Here is a 20,398-nt window from a genome sequence, read left to right as displayed (position 1 = left end):
GCATGCTGTGACATCCTTTGATCCCATCTTATGATGTGATTTCTCAAAAGGCAGTGCATTCTGTGGCAAGGATGCTACATACAGCAAAAATGAGACTAGCAGAATAATGCATTTTTATCTCTATGACTAACCATGCACTCATTTTTGCAGTGCTGAAGCTCCAGCCTTGGAACCTGCCTTAAAGAGCTGTCCATCACTGAGGAATGCACACAGTGGTTGTTCCTGTACCTGCAGGACATTCCAGTGCTTAGAAAGATTGTGTGTAACTCTGTTTCCATAAGCTAATGCTAATGAAGAGTCAAGGGAAACATCCCATCATATTACAAGGAAATAATTTAATTTCTGAGAGAATAAATAAGTGAATGAATGCGTATTCTGACATGTAAAATAGGAAAGGGTTTAGGTTTGGGAAAACAAAAACCCCAGCCTATTTCTTTTGTACAGATCCTGTACTGGGTTCTGTCTGGAAGCTTTTAGAAGCTGTTACCTGCTTTGTTCATTAGGAAACAATTATATTCATGTAGAACTTCATTGGTTGGAAAACTGGCCAATTAAGTAGCATATGAGGAATATTAATTTTAATAACGAGCAGTGTCTAATCACCTTAGAAAGTGGAAGGTGTGGGTTTAGCCTGGTAACAGATATTGATCTTTGTCTGTTTTTTTGACATATTTGCTCATTTGAAAACTGTAATTTTGTATGTACTGTGATTGTTTAAAGCAGCAGTGTGGTTTACTTTCTTACTCTCTTACATTTCTAAAAAGGGGGTGAGAGCTTCTATTATCCTTTGATTCCCCCCCCCCCCGTCTAACATAGCTGCAGCTCAGTAATGGGTGTAGACTGTTAGACACCTACATTTGTCTTGGTTTTAAAATTTGAAGAATTCTGTGTGTGTACTGAGTGAATATGGAAGGTCATAGCTGAGTGGAGAAAAGGGGAAAAGTATCAAACTCTGATTTCATTGCTTATGGCTTCTTCTTGCAGAATGGCTAGTATCACCTATGCATCATTACTGCAAAATAACATAGTTACATTTCAAACTTTCAGCCACGGAACAGTATGTTGGTGTGCTGGTTTTGGCTAGGGTAGAGTTAATTTTCTTCATAGTAGCTGGTATGGGGCTATGTTTTGGATTTGTGCTGGAAACAGTGTTGATAACCCAGGCACGTTTAGTTATTGCTGAGCAGTGCTTACACAGAGTCAAGGCCTTTTCTGCTCCTCACCCCACCCCAGCAGCGAGTGGGCTGGGGGTGCACAAGAAGCTGGGAGGGGGCACAGCCGGGACAGCTGACCCCAACTGACCAAAGGGCTGTTCCATACCATATGACGCCATGCTCAGCATATAGAGCTGGGGGAAGAAGAAGGAAGGGGGGGACGTTCAGAGTGATGGCATTTGTCTTCCCAAGTAACCGTTATGTGTGATGGAGCCCTGCTGTCCTGGCGATGGCTGAACACCTGCCTGCCCATGGGAAGCAGTGAATGAATTCCTTGTTTTGCTTTGCTTGCGCACGTGGCTTCTGCTTTACCTATTAAACTGTCTTTATCTCAACCCACGAGTTTTCTCACTGGTACTCTTCCAATTCTCTCTCCCTTCCCACCAGGGGGGAGTGAGCGAGTGGCTGTGTGGTGCTTAGTTGCTGGCTGGGGTTAAACCACGACAGCTGGTTAGGCATGAATCATCAATATCATGAGTATCTCATGTCTGTTTGTCCCTAGTTTGGGGGATTTCAATGGATTGTTCAGGTATTCCTGCTTTCAGCTTATATTGTTATCTTTGTTCACAAGATAAAAACAGGATGCTTTCTATCTTTTCCATCTTACACAGTTAAGGCCATGTTCAAGATTGGATAAAGTGTCCTGGCCAGTATTTTGAAATTTGTCCTGTTCTAACAAGTGCTATTTGCTCTTAACTGTAATAGATGTCTGAGGCCTCTTGCCACTTCATTTCAGTTTTGACGCAAACAATCTTAATATCTTTCAAGTGCTTTCATCCTAGTACATTACAAGATTTTCCTGTTCTTTCAAGTGTGTTAACCTGTCATTCAGCTTGGAACCATGTGTGGGTGAAGTAATCATTCTTTTTTTTTTCCCATCATCATACTCCTAATAGCCTTTTCAGGCTTTGCAGCATATTTTGTCAACAGAGTGAGCACCCTAAATCAAGAGCTTGAATCTTGTTACTCACTGCACATTGAAAACTCAATTTCAGCATTCACTGGTAATTCAGTTTCAGAGGTCATTCATGTGTTTTAACAGGCTATCCGCTTGCACATCTTAAATTTAACTATGTGAGGCAAAATGATAATTGTATTTCAGGAAATGAGAGAATTTTGGTGGAAATTCAGAGCAAAAGCATTAAGCATCACAGAGATAGAGAGAATGACTAATAACAAAAATATTGTCCAATTACACATACATATGCAGTGGTTGAAACGGGCTTCTTTATGCCAGTGTGCCACACTGGTGCTTTCTCTTGATTGAAAATGACATAGAAAAGCTGATAGTGGTATTTTTCCAAATTAGTACTTCTGAAATCTCGCTTTGATTTTGATGGGCAACTAATTTTAACAGGAGCATAAATTTATGAGCATAAATTAGTAATATTTATTCATGTATTGAATGTGGTATAAAAATTGGATTTCTAAGTCCCAGAAAAAATGTATGAAGATAGGTTTGAGGCAGCCTTTCAGCTACTAAAACATTGAGAAATGTACAATGAGCTATTAATCAGAAAGGCAGATATCAAAAAAAAAACAAGGAGGAATGTTGAAAGACATTTATTGCTATCCCTGTTGTGTTGAGCAAATAGGCAAAATTATTTCAAATGTAGCATTGGGTATTGAGCAAGATAAAGAATGAAAGAACAATAAGGGAGTTAAAATCTTCAAGATAAAGCTAAGCAATATACTTCAGAGAAATGAATGGATGGGACAGCTTGTTAACGGCTCAGTGAAATGTAAAGTATACAGGCATCTCAAAATTACAGAGACAAGTAATCAAAGCCTGAAAAAAAAAGAATAAAAGAGGCAGTTGAATAGCATGTAGAGATTTATTATAGTGGTATTTCTTTTTGTTTGTGTTAAACCCAGTTTTGTCTCTCTGGTGAAGAGATTATTCTGGAGATCTTATATTGCTGTATAACAGATTGATTAAATTTATGAAACATTTGGAGAATGTTTATAGAGACTTTATGAAAAGACCAGAAAATTTGGAAGTGAGCTGCTATGTTTAAAAAAAAAAAAAAAAAAATCTCTGCAGTGTCGACCAAGGAGAGAGCATCATATTGAACAGCCCCCATGGGATCTTTGGACCTCGGAGCTGAACCTAGAAAAACCCTGTAAAATGCCCTGTAAAAAGAATTGTGCAATAACACTGAGACCTTAAAGTAGTTATGTATTTTTGAAGTATTTCCTTTCTCTGAGCTGTGGAAGAATTTGTTAAGATGTTCGGCACAAACCAGTTGAATTACACAGTCACTCTCCATTTTGGCTGATCTACATTAGCTTTTCAGACAGGAGGCAATATATATTCCAACCACTTATTCTACCTGAAATTTTAATATTCCTTGAAATTCCAAAGAGAACAAAGGGTTGAGACTTGTATCCTTTAGCTCAGGAGTAAGGACTTTATTGTGTTCATAAATGAAAATATGACTACAGATAATTTTTTTCTTTTTAGTTTGGGTTTCTAAGCTTACACAGATGTAATATCAGAACAAGACTAGAACTGTAACTGTCTTGTACTGATAATGCTTTTAAAGGAGCTAAAGTTCCTTATATCATGAGTGAATTGTCAAACTGAATTGAGAAGATTTATTTACACGTGTCAGCAAGGTTTGCATAGTGTAAAGCAGGGATTCTATTAGCTCTGCTGAAAGGAGATACAGCACTCAAGAACTTGCATCTGAATGTTTTCATTTAAATTTTCTAAATGTATCCATATAATTATTTTTGAGTTTTGCATATTTTACCTTTTATTTACATTCTGCTTTGATTGATGAAACTCTTAACATTTTGTAAGCGTTCAGGAACCGGTTCTTTGTCATGTGCATACGGAAATGCAAGGAACTCTAAAGGTAGGGAGATCACTAACATTTTTTTGGACGCTGTTAAAAATAGAAGAATAATTTATTCAGCTGTTGGATGTAGGCTGTTTTTGATCACTTGTCTGTTGATGTTCATATGTCCTATCTCATAAACCACTGAGCTTTGGCAAGAGCTATCTGCTATAGCTGTCAGAACAGCAAGTCCTGACGAAGCACCATGCAGTAATCTGGAGAGGGAATGAGGAGAAGGCAACAGGGCTGTGGCTCTGATCTTTAAGCAACATTTGAAGCTCTTAGACCTCCATAAATGCAAATCCACTGCTTATGTTAAATAAGGAGGGAAAGAGAGGAAGGGTATCAAGCAGTGGAGACCCAGTAGTATGACCTGACACAGACTTTGAAGGAAAGATTAGTTACAGCTATAGGAATAAATTAATTATAAAGAAGAATAAATGATGGGAGTTAAGTGAAGGTTGATTGTGTGAAGCTTACTTGGTGTCATTCTACAATTTTGGACTTTGATAGAGCAATTAGAGACGCTGGAGAAGGTAGGGACTAACCTAGGTATTGTAAAATGAGAAAACTAGCTAAAGGGGAGATCTCAAGAGAGGAAACTGACTGGAAGGAATTTACTGAAGTGCTTCAGGCATGGCTCCTAATGGAGACGACATTTATTATTTTATTTTTGAAAATTGTTTGTTACAGAAAGTATTGTGCTAGCACAAGCAATAAAAAAAAAGGAATAGAATATCGTGCAGGAAAAATAGCAATGACTTGTTAGAAATGGGAAGAGTACAAATTAATACAAAGGTCCAGCCTTTTGGGATTAATAATAAAATTTTGTCAGGACATAAAGAAGGTTTCAAAAAAGGTGAATACAAGGTCAATCTGTTGGAGTGACAGGCAAATTTAAGGAAAACTTAGATTTGAAGATTTACACAAAATTTCCATTTTTGAAATTGAGGTCTTATCAGCTTTAGAACAAATTAACTAGAAAAATGATGGAAGCAGTTATTTTGAGCTTTTAAAATTAGTCTAGAAATGCACTGCAGAATTTTTATTATTAACAGAGGCCAAGGTGGAGTAACAACAGTTGTTTTTTTTTTCTCTGTCTTGGTTTATTACTCTGGATCAAGCATTGTTTAGCTACAAAATTGCAACCACCATCTACAGCTTTATGCTTAAAAAGAAAAAATGAGAGAGATGCTCTTTATGTTGTTGAGCTATTTCTCCATACTTGAGTTTATAAAGAAATAAGCTTAAGTCATTAAAGCACATTTAAAAAAATTAATAAATTTAGAGTGCAAGTCCAGTGCATTTGTTTCCTTGGAAACATGCTATTGCAATTTCTTTCAGATGAGATGCAGTTATTTTAAGTAGCATGTATTTAGGAGACCTAATGAATTTGTCTCTGGATAGCATATAAATATGAAAAAGGGCTGTAGAAATTGGTGGAGCTACTTGCACTTCTGGTTTCTATAGAAACAGCCAATACATTGTCATGTACTGGTGGTATTAGGAAGAACAATGTAATTAAAATAAGATGATTTATTCAGCGCTTTAGAAAACTAAACTTGTTCTTCTCACAGTGAGATAAATCCTTACTGAATCTATGTGCAAAAAGTTCAAAGAAATATGGTGGGGGTACATTTGTACTTGCATAATGGCATTTGTTTTTAAATATTAACATTCAGAGGTCCTTTCTGAGTGTGAAGGCACATTTTATGTGGCTGTATCACATACATGAGCCGTCCTGCTGTGTTTGTTTGGAAACCTCATATGGTGGTATCGCGGATGAGAATCGTAGACCTGTCTGTGCATACAGTCTCTCCTGGAGCAGTGCTCCTGGAGAGACTGAAATGGGCCAGGAACAAAACATGCTTCCTTCTGGAGCCTGAGTATTCAAGTGAGAAGCTGTTGAGGAATAGCTGTTCCAGTTTCAGCCCATTTCTAAACAAATTTTACACCCCCAGCAGCGACCAGTATGCCTTTAAAAAACAAGAATATGAAAGCACAGCAAACTTCTTTATCACAATTCCCAGCACTGGTTACCCAGGCCTTTCTCACTTACAGTTTGGGGACTTCCTGCACCACAGGTAGTGCCTTTGTCTCTCGTGGCTCTCTCTGAGTTTTCACGCTATGGCATTGGTTGTTCTTGATTTTTTTACGTCTTCAACATCCTGTAGCAAGGAATTCAACTTAAATATGTATTGTGTGAAGAAGCATCTCATTCTGCATGTTTTGAAGCTGCCTCCTGCTAGTTTGCAGTCTAAATTCTTATAATGGAAGAAACAATTCACCTTCTCCATGCTGCTCAGACTTTCTTTCTGATTCTTTCGAATTCCCCTCGGTCATCTCATTTCTGTACTGAAAGGTCCTTGGTTATTGCTCCTCATAGAAAAGCCATTCTGTATCTCAGATGTGCCTTGTCTGTTTCCTATATACAGATTTCACTTCTTATCCTATTTGAGGTGGGGAGATAATTCTAAATAAAAAATCTGATGGGAAAAATATATTTTTTTTTTTTCCTAATAAATGGCTGATACTTTCCATCACAAGATTCTTGTGCCTTCTCAAGCAATCTGAAAGTGACTTTAAAAAAGACGGTGTGCATTGTTCGTACCTAAAGTCTCATAGACCAATACCAGATTAAGCTCAACCACTACTTCATTTTAATCAGTCTCCCTTTCCTTTTAATTATTCTCAAGACCCCTTCATAATCTTGAGCTGTGTCAGAAAACAGAGCAGTTACAGACAAGAAAAAAATATGTAAGCAAAATAATTTTTTTCAATTACATAAAGAAAAATACAGCAGTCTTATGTTAAAGGACTTTAAAAGGACTGTAGCATGCTTGATCTTCTTGTCTATGATATTGCCATGTGTTTTGATTAAAATTGCCATTATAGTTTTCAGATGGAGATCAGAGACCTAAATTGGATTTGTCACACGGTTGTGGTTTTATTGTGAGCATGTAGCTAAAAAGCTACAAATAGTAGTCGTCTGCCTCAACACCTTACTCTCTAGAATAGATCAACATAAATGGCTTGCGGTGCAGTAGATAAAGTTTCTATTTTGTGCAAAATAAGCTTTGTTTTAAGTTAAAACGCACTTTTTATTACTCGTAATGGTGTAGTACTGTTTCACGAGGAAACTTAAATCAGTCCACCATTGCATTAATTACTCAACATGCCAGTAGGAAGAGGCAGTTTCATGCCAAAGCACTCACTCTAAAAAGGTAGGACAAGAAGTGCAAGAAAAAAAATGGCCATTTTTACAGATTGGAAGCCATGGCACTGACTGATTAAGGGTTTTTTCCACGACCATCCAGATTGCCTGTAGTCCTATTAGATTTGTTTTGAGACCACATCTCCTGACGCTCAGGGCAATGACTATAAAAGCATGTTTCTTTCTCATCACTTGCATAAAGTTTGAGGGGATTTTAGAAGAGTGCAGTGCACGTAGGTTACAGGTGACCAGCATGGAGCTGGGGTGAGCAGCAGTGTCTGAATTGCTTGTGTGGAGGCTTTGAGCTTTCTTGACAAACAAAATAGCAGGCATTGCATGTGCTTTATGCAGAGAAGTATTATAGAACTCATCTGAAATATATACCTCGAATTCAGCATCACAGCATGCTTTTCAAATCACCTGAACCATAAGAATCTGTTTGAAACTGATTTAATTTGCTTAAATTACCTTTCTTGTAGAACGCCTGCAACCATAAACTCTTGCCTTAGTGAAGAAGCTTTATTATTACGTTGGATTGTGTTGACACCAGAAACTATTAGGCCTTCCTTTGAAATGATTTCTTTTATGTCCAGAAAATGCTTAGCCTGAAGTGGACTGTGGTTTTCCAATGCTTATGGGTGATAAATCTGCAAATAGAAAAAGAGCAAAAGCTGTTATTAACAAACTAAAGCCAGCAGGGTAGGGAAACTGGTGCTTTCCCCAAACAAGTTCCTCAGGCATGTCATGAATTAATTGTCTGAGGTAGAACAAAGCAGGTTTAATTATGAGTACTTTGCTGAGCAGGGGTGTTGCAATTAGTTATTTTTGAAAGCTATCTTTATGGGGGAATTTAAATACTATGTATATCAAGTTCCCAGCTGCTATTCAAAGTGTTAATTTATTGTTCTCTGAGTCAGTTCTTAGGATGTGGTTTGAAGATTAAACAGCATAGTTTTTCTGAGGTATGTATCAAACATATAGAAAAAGATGGTCTTTTGTACCATTTTTTGTAAAGACAGTTTCCTGTGGCAGAGCTAAGATACACAGGTAATTTGGTTAGATATCCTATTAAATAACAGACAAGCAAATATATTTAATGATTAGCAGTGAAAATGTTTGAATTGATAGTGGCAGTTTATGTAAGAGCCCAACAGAATTTCAGCAAAAATTAAAAGTATGTGCACATTACCAACTTCACAATCTGTTCTTTACTGAGAGATGTCTATTGCTCCAAAAACTGTTACAAACAAGGCCCCAAACTAAACCCTAACCCCTTAGCAGTGCTGGACACAGTGTATGTATGGATATGTACACATACCTACACACATTTCACAAGGGTTTTTTTAGAAGACGAAGACCCAAACAGTATGTCTGAGTTTTTCATCTTTAAAATAAGAAAATATTAAAGAATCGCTACCATGAATCACCATTTGGGACTTTATTATCATTTATTGTTCTATATCGTTCTTCTTCATTTCCCAGCATCAACTGGCCTTTGTTTCTGCCTCCCTGTCCCTGTTTCTGCACATTGGTGCTGCTCCGTGCTCTGATCTTGCCAACTCTCCGGTTGGGACTTGTCACTTCTGTGAAGGTGCCTGCTGCTAAGTAGCTGCCTTCTTCAGTCTGACGGGGTGGTAAAGCCTTTTGTGTCCCCTCCTCTCAATTTAACTTTATTTAAGTTCTCTTGCAGTTCCTACAGCTGTCAGGTTTCTGTATGGTTTTCCGTTTCTCATTCCAGGCAGCTATTATATTTTGTATTTTTTTTTTTATTTTTGCTCCTACAAAATAGCTTAATTTTCTACTTTACTAATGAACTATGGACTTCCTTTTATAACTCTGCAAGAAATAGCTATGCATGGTGATTTCTCCATAGAGAAAGTCAAGGCTATAAATATGCAAATAACACTTTTGGCTTTACAAAGTTTAATTGCTTTGTATATTATGCAGATTCCTAGGCTGAAAAATCTGACGAGAGCAAGTAACACATTTGTATATTCACTATCTTAAAAATGCAGGCAGATTGCTGAAAAGTGTGCCAGTTTTTTGAGTCTGCAGGTTTACATCTTGTTGATGTTATTACAGGGTGCGTAGGGTGCTTGCATGGCTGAGGTTCTTCACTGAATGCAAACATCGCGTTTCTAAACTGTACATTTCGCAGAGCCTGTGAAAAGCAATTGGAGCAGCTGCTGCTGTCATCTTTCTATGTGCCGAGATCACAGGAAGCAGAGCTGGAAGGGACCTCAGGACATCATCTAGTATATCGCTACCCTAAAGCAGGATCACCTAGTTCTGATCATTTCCAAACAGTAATACAATTTTGAGCTTGAGGCAAGAATCAGGAAGTTCTCATGTTGTGTTTGATATTTGAAATGATTTTTCTTTTATTGGTTAAAGTATAAAACAGAGGTATAATCCAGGATATTTCACTGCAACACCTGAAAATTATTTTTTACAAAATGTATGTGCTTACAGTATCTGTAAAAGGTCTGGGCCCTGAAGTCAGTAGTCACGTGCTACGTTGAGGGTATAAGGTGGGCACTGAAACACTTCACAAAGTTGGGAACCATTTCAGTATAATACTTCAAGCACTTTCTCTGCTCTGTTGGTTTTTCTAGTGGTGTTAGAAGAAGGACTAACCTCAGAACCCTGATGGAAGTGCAGGCTGCTATGTTTTAGCTATCTTGGAGAGAGAAAGATTTAGATATTTATAACTACCAGTTTTCCAGTGTCCTAGTTTTAAGGATCACCATATTCAGAGAGAGGGATTGCTTTGATCTGGCCACTTGCCTTGAAGTTTCTCTTCACTGGAGGCAAATCAGAGAAAAAGAAAGAAAAAGTATTGATTTGCAAAATTCAAAGTAGACAACATAGATGCAGAATTTCATGAAGAAAGGTGGAAAGAAAGGAAATTCAAATTGTTCATATATTCCTTAGAATAGTTCAAAATCTCTCTTACTTTTTAAGCTCCAACTCACAGGCTGTTAAAATATTCTGAATCCTGTGGCTGAGGACCCATTTCTGCCTGGATCCAACCCACTTTGGTATCAGTCCTGAAAGAAGATCTAGATTTGGGAACTCTGGTGTTTTTGATTTGGGAAGATTTGCGAACTTTGGTATTTCCTTTTACATCACAAACTTCTTTACAAGTTGTTCATATGCATTAATTACATGATGGGAACTAGTGGGTGAGCCACATTATTTACTCTTGAGCCAGATGTGCTTTGTAGTATTGATGATTCTTTCTTTCCCTCCTGCCCTGCGTTTTCAGCAGTGACAGAAAAAGCCTCTGCTTCAGCAGAAGCAGCAGAGACTGCCTCTTGCCAGGATGGTCGGTAGGCAGATGAGGTGGGAGGTGTGGGACTGAATCCCTGTAGACCAAGGCAGGATCCTGGCTGAGTCCTTAAAGCACCGAACTGTTTGACAGCAGCACTCCTGTCACCTCCATCTTTCCGTCTCTGGCAGCACTTTAAAAGAGCAAACTCTGCTTGGGTTTCTTTTTTTTTTCAGGAGAGGGTGTCAGACTGAGTCCTTAATGGGATTGAGGTATCTTCTGCAGGGTGAATGATGTATTCTTCTTCTGAGCGTGTCCATGTTGGCCTCGTAGACAGTTTCTGACTGAGCATGCAACTTTTGCTCCCTTACTGTATGGTCCTGACACCAGGGTCTCACCACTTGCAAGTTAAGCAACGACACACAGCAGCTGTGTGTGTCACTTTGGAGAGCCTTGAATCATCAAGTTTACTCATCCCCAGTCATAAACAGTGATTTACAATTAATTCCCGAATGATCAACAAGAATATTCACTTCTTGCCATGTCCTTTTCATACCCGTAAGTCCCAAATCCCCACTAACCTAATTACTTTCCTTTCCCTGTCTCTATAACTAGCTGAAGACTTTGAGAACAAAAAGACCCAAAACTTACACTTCTGAAGTGTTCTGGAAGGAGGAAGGAAAGATCCTCAGACTGATCCTCAGAATGCTCTGAGTTCAATCATAGAATCAATCACAGAATACCAGGTTGGAAGGAACCTCAGGGACCACCTGGTGCAGCCTTTCTTGGCAAAAGCATGATCTAGGCAAGATGGCCCAGCAACCTGTCCAGCCAAATCTTAAAAAGTGTCCAATGTTGGGGAATCCACCACTTCCCTGGGGAGATTGTTCCAATGGCTGATTGTTCTCATTGTGAAAAATTTTCCTTTTGTGTCCAATAGGAATCTCCCCAGCAGTAACTTGTACCCTTTACCCCTTGTCTTTTCCATGTGACTCCTTGTAAAAAGGTAGTCTCCATCTTCTTTGTAGCCACCCTTTAAATACTGGAACATGGTGATAAGGTCTCCCCTAAGCCTTCTTTTCTCAAGGCTGAACAAAGCCGGGTCTCTCAGCCTTTCCTCATAGAGCAGGCTTCCCAGTCCTTTGATCATCTTGGTGGCCCTTCTCTGGACCCTCTCCAGCCTGTCCACATCATTTTTGTATAGCGGGGACCAAAACTGAACACAGTATTCCAGGTGTGGCCCGACAAGTGCTGAGTAGAGTGGGATAATGACTTCTTTGTCTCTGCTTGTGATGCCCTTGTTGATGCAACCCAGCATCCTGTTGGCTTTCTTTGCCGCAGCAGCACACTGTTCGTTCATGCTGAGCTTGTTGTCCACTGGGACCCCCAGTTCCCTTTTCCACAGAGCTGCTCCCCAGCTGGGTAGATCCCAGCCTGTGCTGCACTCCTGGACTATGTTTTCCCAGGTGCAAGACCGTACATTTGTCTTTGTTGAACTTCGTAAGGTTCTTGTTAGCCCACTCTTCCAGCCTATCCAGGTCTTCCTGCAGGTGGCCCTCCGTTCCAAAGTGTCCACTTCCTTATTTAGTTTGGTATCATCAGCAAACTTCATCAGGGTACACTTGATCCCATCATCCAGATCACTTAGGAAGATATTAAACAGCATCGGGCCCAATATTGATCCCTGGGGGGACCCCCCTTGTGACAGCTGCCAGTTTGAAAAAGAGCTATTTACCACCACCCTCTGGGTGTGGCCTGTCAGCCAGTTCCCCACCCACCACACAGACCATGTGTCCAGACCGTAACACGTCAGTTTCTCTAGGAGGAGGCTGTGGGAAACCATATCAAGCCTTGGAGAAATCCAGGTAGATGATGTCCACCGCTTGCCCTACATCAACCGAGCAGGTTACTTTGTCGTAGAAGGCAATCAGGTTTGTCAAGCATGATTTTCCCTTGGTGAATCTGTGCTGGCTTTTCTCAATCACGTGCTTCATTTGACTTTTGATAGCCCCCAGGAGGATTCGTTCCATAACTTTCCCAGGCACTGAAGTAAGACTGATGGGCCTATAATTTCCTGGATCCTCCTTTAAGCCCTTCTTGTAGATGGGGGTGATGTTAGCCTTCTTCCAGTCTTCTGGGATGTCCCCTGATCTCCATGACTTCTCAAAGATTATGGAGAGCGGCCTTGCGATGATGTCAGCCAGCTCTCTTAACACCCTCGGGTGGATATTTTCAGGGCCCATTGATTTGTAGGGGTCACGCTCCTGTAACAGTTCACATACCAACTTCTTCTTCACTGACAGTGGGTCTGTGTTTGCATCAACTTGGATTTTTGTTCCCAAGGCCTGGGGCCCAACAGTGCTGGTAAAGACAGAGGTGAAGAAAGTGTTGAGAACCTCTGCCTTTTCAGTGTTGTTGGTGACTAATTCACCTCTCCTCTTTAACAGTGGGCCAATATTTTCCTTCTGTTTCTGTTTGTTTACGTACCTGAAGAACCCTTTCTTGTAGTTTTTGACATCTCTGGCCAATTTCAATTCAAGCTGAGCTTTTGCTTTTTTAATTGTATGTCTGCACACCCTAGCAATGCCCTTGTAGTTCTCAATGGGTATTAGTCCGCTTTTCCATCTCTGGTTCACTTCTCTTTTGGTTTTGAGCAGACTCAGAAGCTCCCAGTTAAGCCAAGGGCGTCTCTTGGTCCGTCTACTTCCCTTACCTTTAAAGGGGAGGAACTGTTTTTGTGCTTCCAGGAGAGTGTTCTTGAAAAACTCCCAGCAGTCACTAGCATCTTTGTTCTCCATGGAAGCTTCCCACGGAATCCCTCCCAACTGAGCTCTGAGCGAGCTGAAGTTTGCTCTTCTGAAATCTAAAACCTTTGTCTTAGTACAAACCTTCAGCGTGCTCAGCAGGATCCCAAACTCCACAATATGGTGATTGCTGCAGCCAAGGCTATCATGAACCGAGATATTACAAAGCAAGTTTTCTTGGTTTGTGAGTGGCAAGTTGAGCAGTGCCTCATACCTGGTTGGCACATCTAATGTTTGTATGAGGAAGCAGTCCTTTAGGCATTCCAAGAACTTGATGAGAATGTGTGAGCTGCTGTCTTGTTCTTCCAACAAATGTCTAGGTAGTTGAAGTCACCCATAAGGAGCAGGTTCTGTTGACCCGAAGCTTATTTAAGCAACCCAAATACTGATTCGTTTGCCTTATCGTCTTGGTTTAGAGGTTGGTAGCAGATGCCTACTGTAAGATCCCCCTTGGAGGTAACCCCTCTGATATTGACCCGGGGCATTCAATAGGGCTTCCACAATTGCCGTAGTTGACTTCTATACATTCAAGGTTCTCCTTAACATAGAGCATGACTCCTCCCCCTCTTCTTCCCTGTCTGTTTTTACGAAACAGCCTATAGCCATCCATTGCAATCTTCCAGTCATGTGAATTGTCCCACCATGTTTAAGTTGTTCCTATGATATCATAACTTTCTGACTGGGTGCAGAGCTCCAGTTACTCCTGTTTGTTCCCCAGGCTGTGTACATTGGTATACATACGCTTGAGGTGGTTGGTCTTCTGAGTCTCATCTTGGGAGGCAGCTAAGGAACATTTGTTGCTGCCCTGGTTGGCCTGGCTTATTCCCCAGTTGGTTGCAGTGGCGTAGCGTTGCCACTTTGGACCCCGAGTCCTTCAGTTTAAAGCCCGCCTCACCAAGTTGGCCAGCCTGCTGCCAATGATTCCCTTGCCTCTTCTAGGGAGTCTATAAGAGTTCATAAAGTAGAAGGGAGTTTGTGTAGACCCAACTCCACAACATTGTGTTGTCTAAAGCTCTTTCTGGATCTAACTCTAATTCCTTGGCAATTTATAACAGAATCTTATATAATATATAAATTGCACAAACTGATGCTTTCTTTTATCTCATTTAATTTTCCTGTGTGTGGACTCTTTACATACGTTAACAAGCTATTTAATACACTAGTACTTCAACATTTAATAATTAGTTCCTTTTTCACATTTTAAAATAACATATAATTTGTTGGAAATAGTTATTGATACAAAAACAGAAAACATAAGTTATCATGTTCTTCTAATCTGTCAAAAAATAAAAAACTTTTTTATCCACTAGGTGTTAAGAGTGTACAAAGCTGCAGTACAACAGACATTGGATATACTTTTTCTCCCTGAAGGAAGAGAATTTCTTACAAGCACAGATGCAGTAAGCCGGGACTCAGCTGATCGTACCATTATTGCATGGGACTTCCAAAGTGCTGCAAAAATCTCCAATCAGATTTTTCATGTAAGATTAACAACTAGTATTGTTTGGATGATTTAGTATTTCATGCTTGTCAGTGTTGTAAAAAAAAGCTTTTGATTTTCTGTAAGATCGTTGTGTGATGTATAAAATACTCTTAATGTAAGTTGAGGGCTTGCTTTATTTTTATATTTTAAAAACACACACTTGTTCTTAAAAATGACCTTGAAGACTGATAGGTCTACTTGTGTTAAAAATATTTACATTTCAGTGCTCATTCACTGACATGTAAGCTATATTTAGGCAAGGCCACTGCAGTGTCATTCTAGCTTGCCAGTGGTGCATGGCAGTAGTTGCTATAGTGCCATGTTTCTTTTCCCACACTTTTTCATATATTTTTCATCAGCTGCAATGAGGGCTATTGACAAATTGAGTTTAATATTCACATAGTAATAGCAACCTGATACATGCATATAGATATCTAGTACGGCGTAATCACAGAGGCAAAATTTACTTTTATCAGTGCAGGTGCAGTATTTCTCTCAGTAATCTATCCAGGCAAGATTTTTAATGGACTAAATTGTCTAGAAAGGCTGACAGTTTCAAAGGAGATTACCGAGGAAGTTAATAGATAATTCCAACTCCCTGGGTCTTTTTTGAAAACCCAAGTCTAATATCCTATGTAATGTAATATGATTGGATTGTATATAGATGCTTTTTGGCTGAAAAGGACATGTAGTTGATGATCTAATGGGATTGTTTCATGTTTAATTTCCACAGTTATGTCTTTGCCCAATATTGCATGTATCTACATCTTGGATAGGCAATAGGGGAAAAAAAAAAAAGCAGTGAATATATAAAGTACAGACCAGTCATGTTCAGTATCAAGGAGTAAAAACCAAACAAACAACTTTTTTCCCTTATCCCCTGCCAAACAAACCAACAACAAAAACCCCACAGCCTCTCTTCTCACAACTACAGCATCTCTGAAATGGACTGTTTTCCCCCTTTTTGCACTGTGAATAAACAAAACTTGGTGGTGATTTTGGAAACTCTGCTTTACTTCTCTGAATTTCACCTTTGAAATCTTCAGGGTGGGAGAGAACCCCTGAGCTCTCCAAACAGATTAGATCCCAACAGGACTTGATCTATTGCTTGTCTGCATTAACAAATGCATAGTTAAGAGCTCTAAAATAACCCATTGCTACAGTATACCCAGCATAACAGCACAGTGCTCCTGCAGACTGTGTTGTGCTTTCTGATCCTTTACCATTAGACCCAGTTTCTCCCCAGAAGCATGCAGTGCTCTGCCACAGAGCACACTCCTAACCAGGCACACTGCCTAACCCTGTTTTGGTTTCTGTTCCAAATACCTTACAATACCCAGAACTTCCTTCCCAGTTCATCACTTCCAAACCACACAACCAAACCAGTCTGATGTTCTTCCCACTCTATCACATAGCCCATGGTGTCCAGTGGTCACCATCAGCCTGATGTCCTTCACATGCAGACGCATCCTACAGCCAAAGGTCTCTTAATTTGTATTCATGGGGTCAAAATTCAGCACTGTGTCTTTAGGTTAGGCTGAAAATAGAAGAGGTTTGGACCTGGTGGAAACCTTGCTAGAGCAGTTGATTTCTGATGCAGTCATCATTCAGAGGTTTGAAAGTAATATTAATTCAGTCTTAAGTAGGAGCACTAGAGTAAAGCCAAGTGTTATTAGTTTTTGCAGATATTTATGAATTTACAGCCAGCAGCAGTCTACATGGCAAATCAGTCTTATAAGGAACTTCTGACTTAGTAGGCTAATAATGATCCCTTTTTTTTTTTTTTTTTTTCTTTTTTATAAGAGTGGGGTGGGGAAAGGTGTCTGTTTAAATGGGGCGATTTCTATTCCTGTCAGCGTGGCCAAAACTGAGAGGATGGAGGATTTGAGAACTGTACAAGGTAGCATGGAAGGCACAGTATGGCTATGAAGGAGGGGATATGGGAGAAGAGGATTCACTTTCACATTCAAACTTTGGCTTTCCTTGGGCAGGAAGAGGAGGATTGAGTACCGTCAGGTTGGAGTTACCTTTCTGCAGCTGTTCTGCACTATAATTGTGGTTCAAAGGGAGATGGGATTTTGGTCAGTATCTAGGGAACTGGGGTAGAGAATTGATTTAATATTTGTCTTGGTGTAAGACTCAGTGGATTGTAAGGAATTCAGCATCTTTATATAATGTATACTATGGAGATGCCTTATGTATACCTTGCCTTTTATGGTCTTTCAAATATGCCAAAAGATAACCTGAATCATTTGAACAAATCTTTTGTTTCATACAACAGAACTTTCTTTAAAATTATTTTCAGGAGCGTTACACTTGCCCAAGTCTGACTCTGCACCCAAAAGAATCTATGTTTGTTGCTCAGACGAATGGGAACTACATGGCTTTGTTTTCTGCCCAGCGACCTTACCGAATCAACAAAAAGAAAAGATACGAAGGACATAAGGTATCCTTCTTCACTGGGAACTTAGTATCCAAGTCTAGAAGGAAGATAGATAGCAAAGTACCTGTGCTTTTTAATATGTCTGCTAATAGGGTTTGATTATAAATCAGTGATAGATATTAATTGGCTTCATTTGCTTTCCTGTGTGCCAGTCTATTTTGAATCATATGCACCGTGAAGAAAATAGTTATTAGAAGTCTTTATGAATACTTAACAGCTTGATTAAATAAGTTTGTGTTATAGCTGTGTCTTAATAAACACCTGGAGAAGTCCTTAGTGTATATTTATTTAAAGATACAAATTTTTTTTTTGTACTATAATAATTCTCAGTATATCACAATGAACTTTTCTAATCAGCATCAGGAGTTACACTGTTATTGATTTTCACAGGTGGAAGGATTTGCAGTGGGCTGTGAATTTTCTCCAGATGGAACACTTTTGGTGACAGGAAGTTCAGATGGCAAAGTGTTTTTCTACAACTTTCATACAGCTAGGATTATTCGCACTTTGTCTGCACATAAAGAAGCTTGTGTGAGTGCAATATTTCACCCAGTCTTGCCATCGCTCCTTGCAACATGTGATTGGGCTGGAGAAATCAAGATCTGGCAATAGCAAGCAGAGTTATTTTTCAGGATGTCTCCTGTTAGTCTGTCAAAGGTGTAGGAAATAAACCACGGTATGCAATGTGAAATTTTGTTGTGATGTGTTGTAAGCAGGAGAGACTGTTGTCTTTTCTTCTATGACCTCTAAGTGTATGCTTTCATAATGCAGTTAACATGGTCTTGTACTTAGCTGCTGAGCAAAGAAGTGGTCTTACTCTCTCCTTCGGCCCTAGTGACAAAGTTCTGCCCCTTTTGTGTCAATCTTCTGGTGCTCACCTAGCCCCACCCTGGTTTGAGTAGCTAAACTTAAGAAAATTATTGCTTGTTTTATGTAGCTTTTCAATGCAGCTTTCTTAAACCAGGTTTTATCATAGAATCATAGAATCATTTAGGTTGGAAAAGACCTTTAAGATTGTCGAGTCCAACCGTAAACCTGACACTGCCAAGTCCACCACTAAACCATGTCCCTAAGCACCACATCTACACGTCTTTTAAATACCTCCAGGGATGGGGACTCAACCACTTCCCTGGGCAGCCTGTTCCAATGCCTGACTGCCCTTTCAGTGAAGAAATTTTCCCTAATATCCGATCTAAACCTGCCCTGGCGCAGCTTGAGGCCGTTTCCTCTTGTTTGGTGAGGACATATTATTTAACAGAGGATGATGTTCAGATCAGTTAATGCTTATTTGATCTTCCTGGGATTTTTTTTCACTAGTTTAAACTAGTTTTCACTAGTTTAGCTCCCTGACCTGGTCACTGAAGGGTTAGACAAGCAATAGTGTAGTTCAAGGCAAAACAGCTTCTATGCACAAGAAGGGGGAAGATCACAGGGCAGGTGGGACTGCTTCATTTGGAAATGGGTATCTGTTACCAGCTCAACTTATTGTAAAATGCCTTCTGAGAATTCCAGGGAAAGGTGTGCCAGATAACTTGAAACTAATTTTGAAGTCAATACATTTGTGTTCTTGAAATCCTGATCTTTAAACTTGAGTTTTAAACTTACATTTATGACTGTACATAAACAAAGCAAAACTTTGTTTGTAAAAATTTTTAATGAAAAAATAAACTTTTTTTTTATACATGGTGTCCGTATTTCACTATTTTACTCCTGTTATTCTTGACAAGTTAGTACTCAAGACTATCATGGAATTGATACCTGGGGGGAAAACAATTAATACGCTACCCTAATTTATTGTGAACACACATGTATTTCGCCATACTTGGTGTCATTTAGACACAGAAAATTGTCATCATGCTATTCAGTGCAGGGGATGTTCTTTGACATTCAGACAGGAGCTGGAATATTCTGCAGTGACTAGAAAATTCATTATGCCATAACTGTGTACTTACATATGTATAGATTGCTTGTAAATGGATTTTAAATTTGCATTCCATGCATTTGTATTGCTTGGTTCTAGAAATTATTATCCATTTTATACGTGTGTGTGTGTGTGTGTGTGTACATGTATGTATCACTGAAAAAAATATGTCTATGCATCACATAAACCATGTGTATTCCCAACCTTGACTCCATATAAATATGTGCTACCTTCTGGTGAGTGCTATAAGCTTGTCTTGTGTTTGGTCTGATTAGTCCATAAAGGTGTTTTAACATACACAGCATAATTGTATTGAGTAAGTTGTCTCTGTCATGGAATCCAGAAGTCGTGTATAATAGTAACTTTTCCGCTGTAGCATCTTTTTATTCTTCTGGTTTTTTCTTATTGGCACAAATACAAGGCAGTTTTATCCATTTTTCACATACTCAGTTAAAACAGTTTTTTCAAAGAAAAGTTTTCAGAAGTCTTGCTAATGGCAGATTTCAATTAAGCAATGAGCAAAATGTACTCCATTGGTTTGTAGTTTGTGTTCCTTATAGCTTGTACTAAGAAATAAGCCTGTACCGAGACTGTGGATCCACAGATATATTATTTGAAATCTAGACCAAGATATTGTGGCTGCATGGTTTTAATCATCTTATCAAGAGTTATGATGGCTTTTAACACAGGGCATTAAATTTTAGTGAACCATGCAACGTAGCACAAGTAACTTTTTTTTTCACCCCAGACTGTTCTTAATTTCTTGCTTCCTTGTTTGGCAATTAGGTGTTCAACGGGAGCCTGAACTTTGCACTTCTCTTGACTGTGCCTCTAGCATACAAGCCAGCTGGACCCTTTAAATGACAACAGGTTGGGTGATTTGCTGAGTTACTCCTAATTCAAGCCGTGGGATCTTCATACATGTGAGAAGGAGTTCAGCTGAAAGTGAAGTCGTAGTTGCCAGCCACTGGGCAGGCTGAATCACAACTGCACGGCATTTTCTAAGAAGGTGGCTCTGTGTCCTTCCCTCCAGATATTTTAGTTCAAAATGTGCTATTGCCACTTTAAAACTTCTGGCAACCAGTTGTGTCTGTATGAAGGATGGGCAGCACTGTAATTGTGTGATGCATCTTGTTAGCTCCACAAGAGATTATCTGTCTGTTATTTTATTAAATACAGTGTTGAGAAAGGCCTCTGAAATAGAT

General features: G+C 39.3%; 1 protein-coding gene across 5 annotated transcripts in view; it reads left to right on the top strand.

The window, feature by feature from the left end:
- Positions 1-20,210, top strand: part of WDR25 (WD repeat domain 25) — a 72,682-nt gene extending 52,472 nt beyond the window's left edge. For 4 of the 5 annotated variants that reach the window (XM_082316997.1, XM_082316998.1, XM_082316999.1 and 1 more), the window contains 3 exons: positions 14,657-14,827; positions 17,135-17,275; positions 17,663-18,667. In XM_082316997.1, coding sequence (XP_082173123.1) covers positions 14,657-14,827; positions 17,135-17,275; positions 17,663-17,884 — 534 coding nt within the window. In that variant the 3' untranslated portion in view covers positions 17,885-18,667. Of the gene's footprint in view, positions 1-14,656; positions 14,828-17,134; positions 17,276-17,662; positions 18,668-19,979 lie in introns of those variants that run through there. The other variant, XM_082317000.1, reaches the window with a different exon arrangement.
- The last annotated feature ends 188 nt before the right edge of the window (positions 20,211-20,398 follow it).

The sequence above is a fragment of the Platalea leucorodia genome, assembly GCF_965183815.1.
Source record: "Platalea leucorodia genome assembly, chromosome: 7".
NCBI lineage: Eukaryota > Metazoa > Chordata > Aves > Pelecaniformes > Threskiornithidae > Platalea > Platalea leucorodia.
Note: the sequence above shows the minus strand (reverse complement) of the source record. Positions and strands in the feature narration are given on the sequence as shown.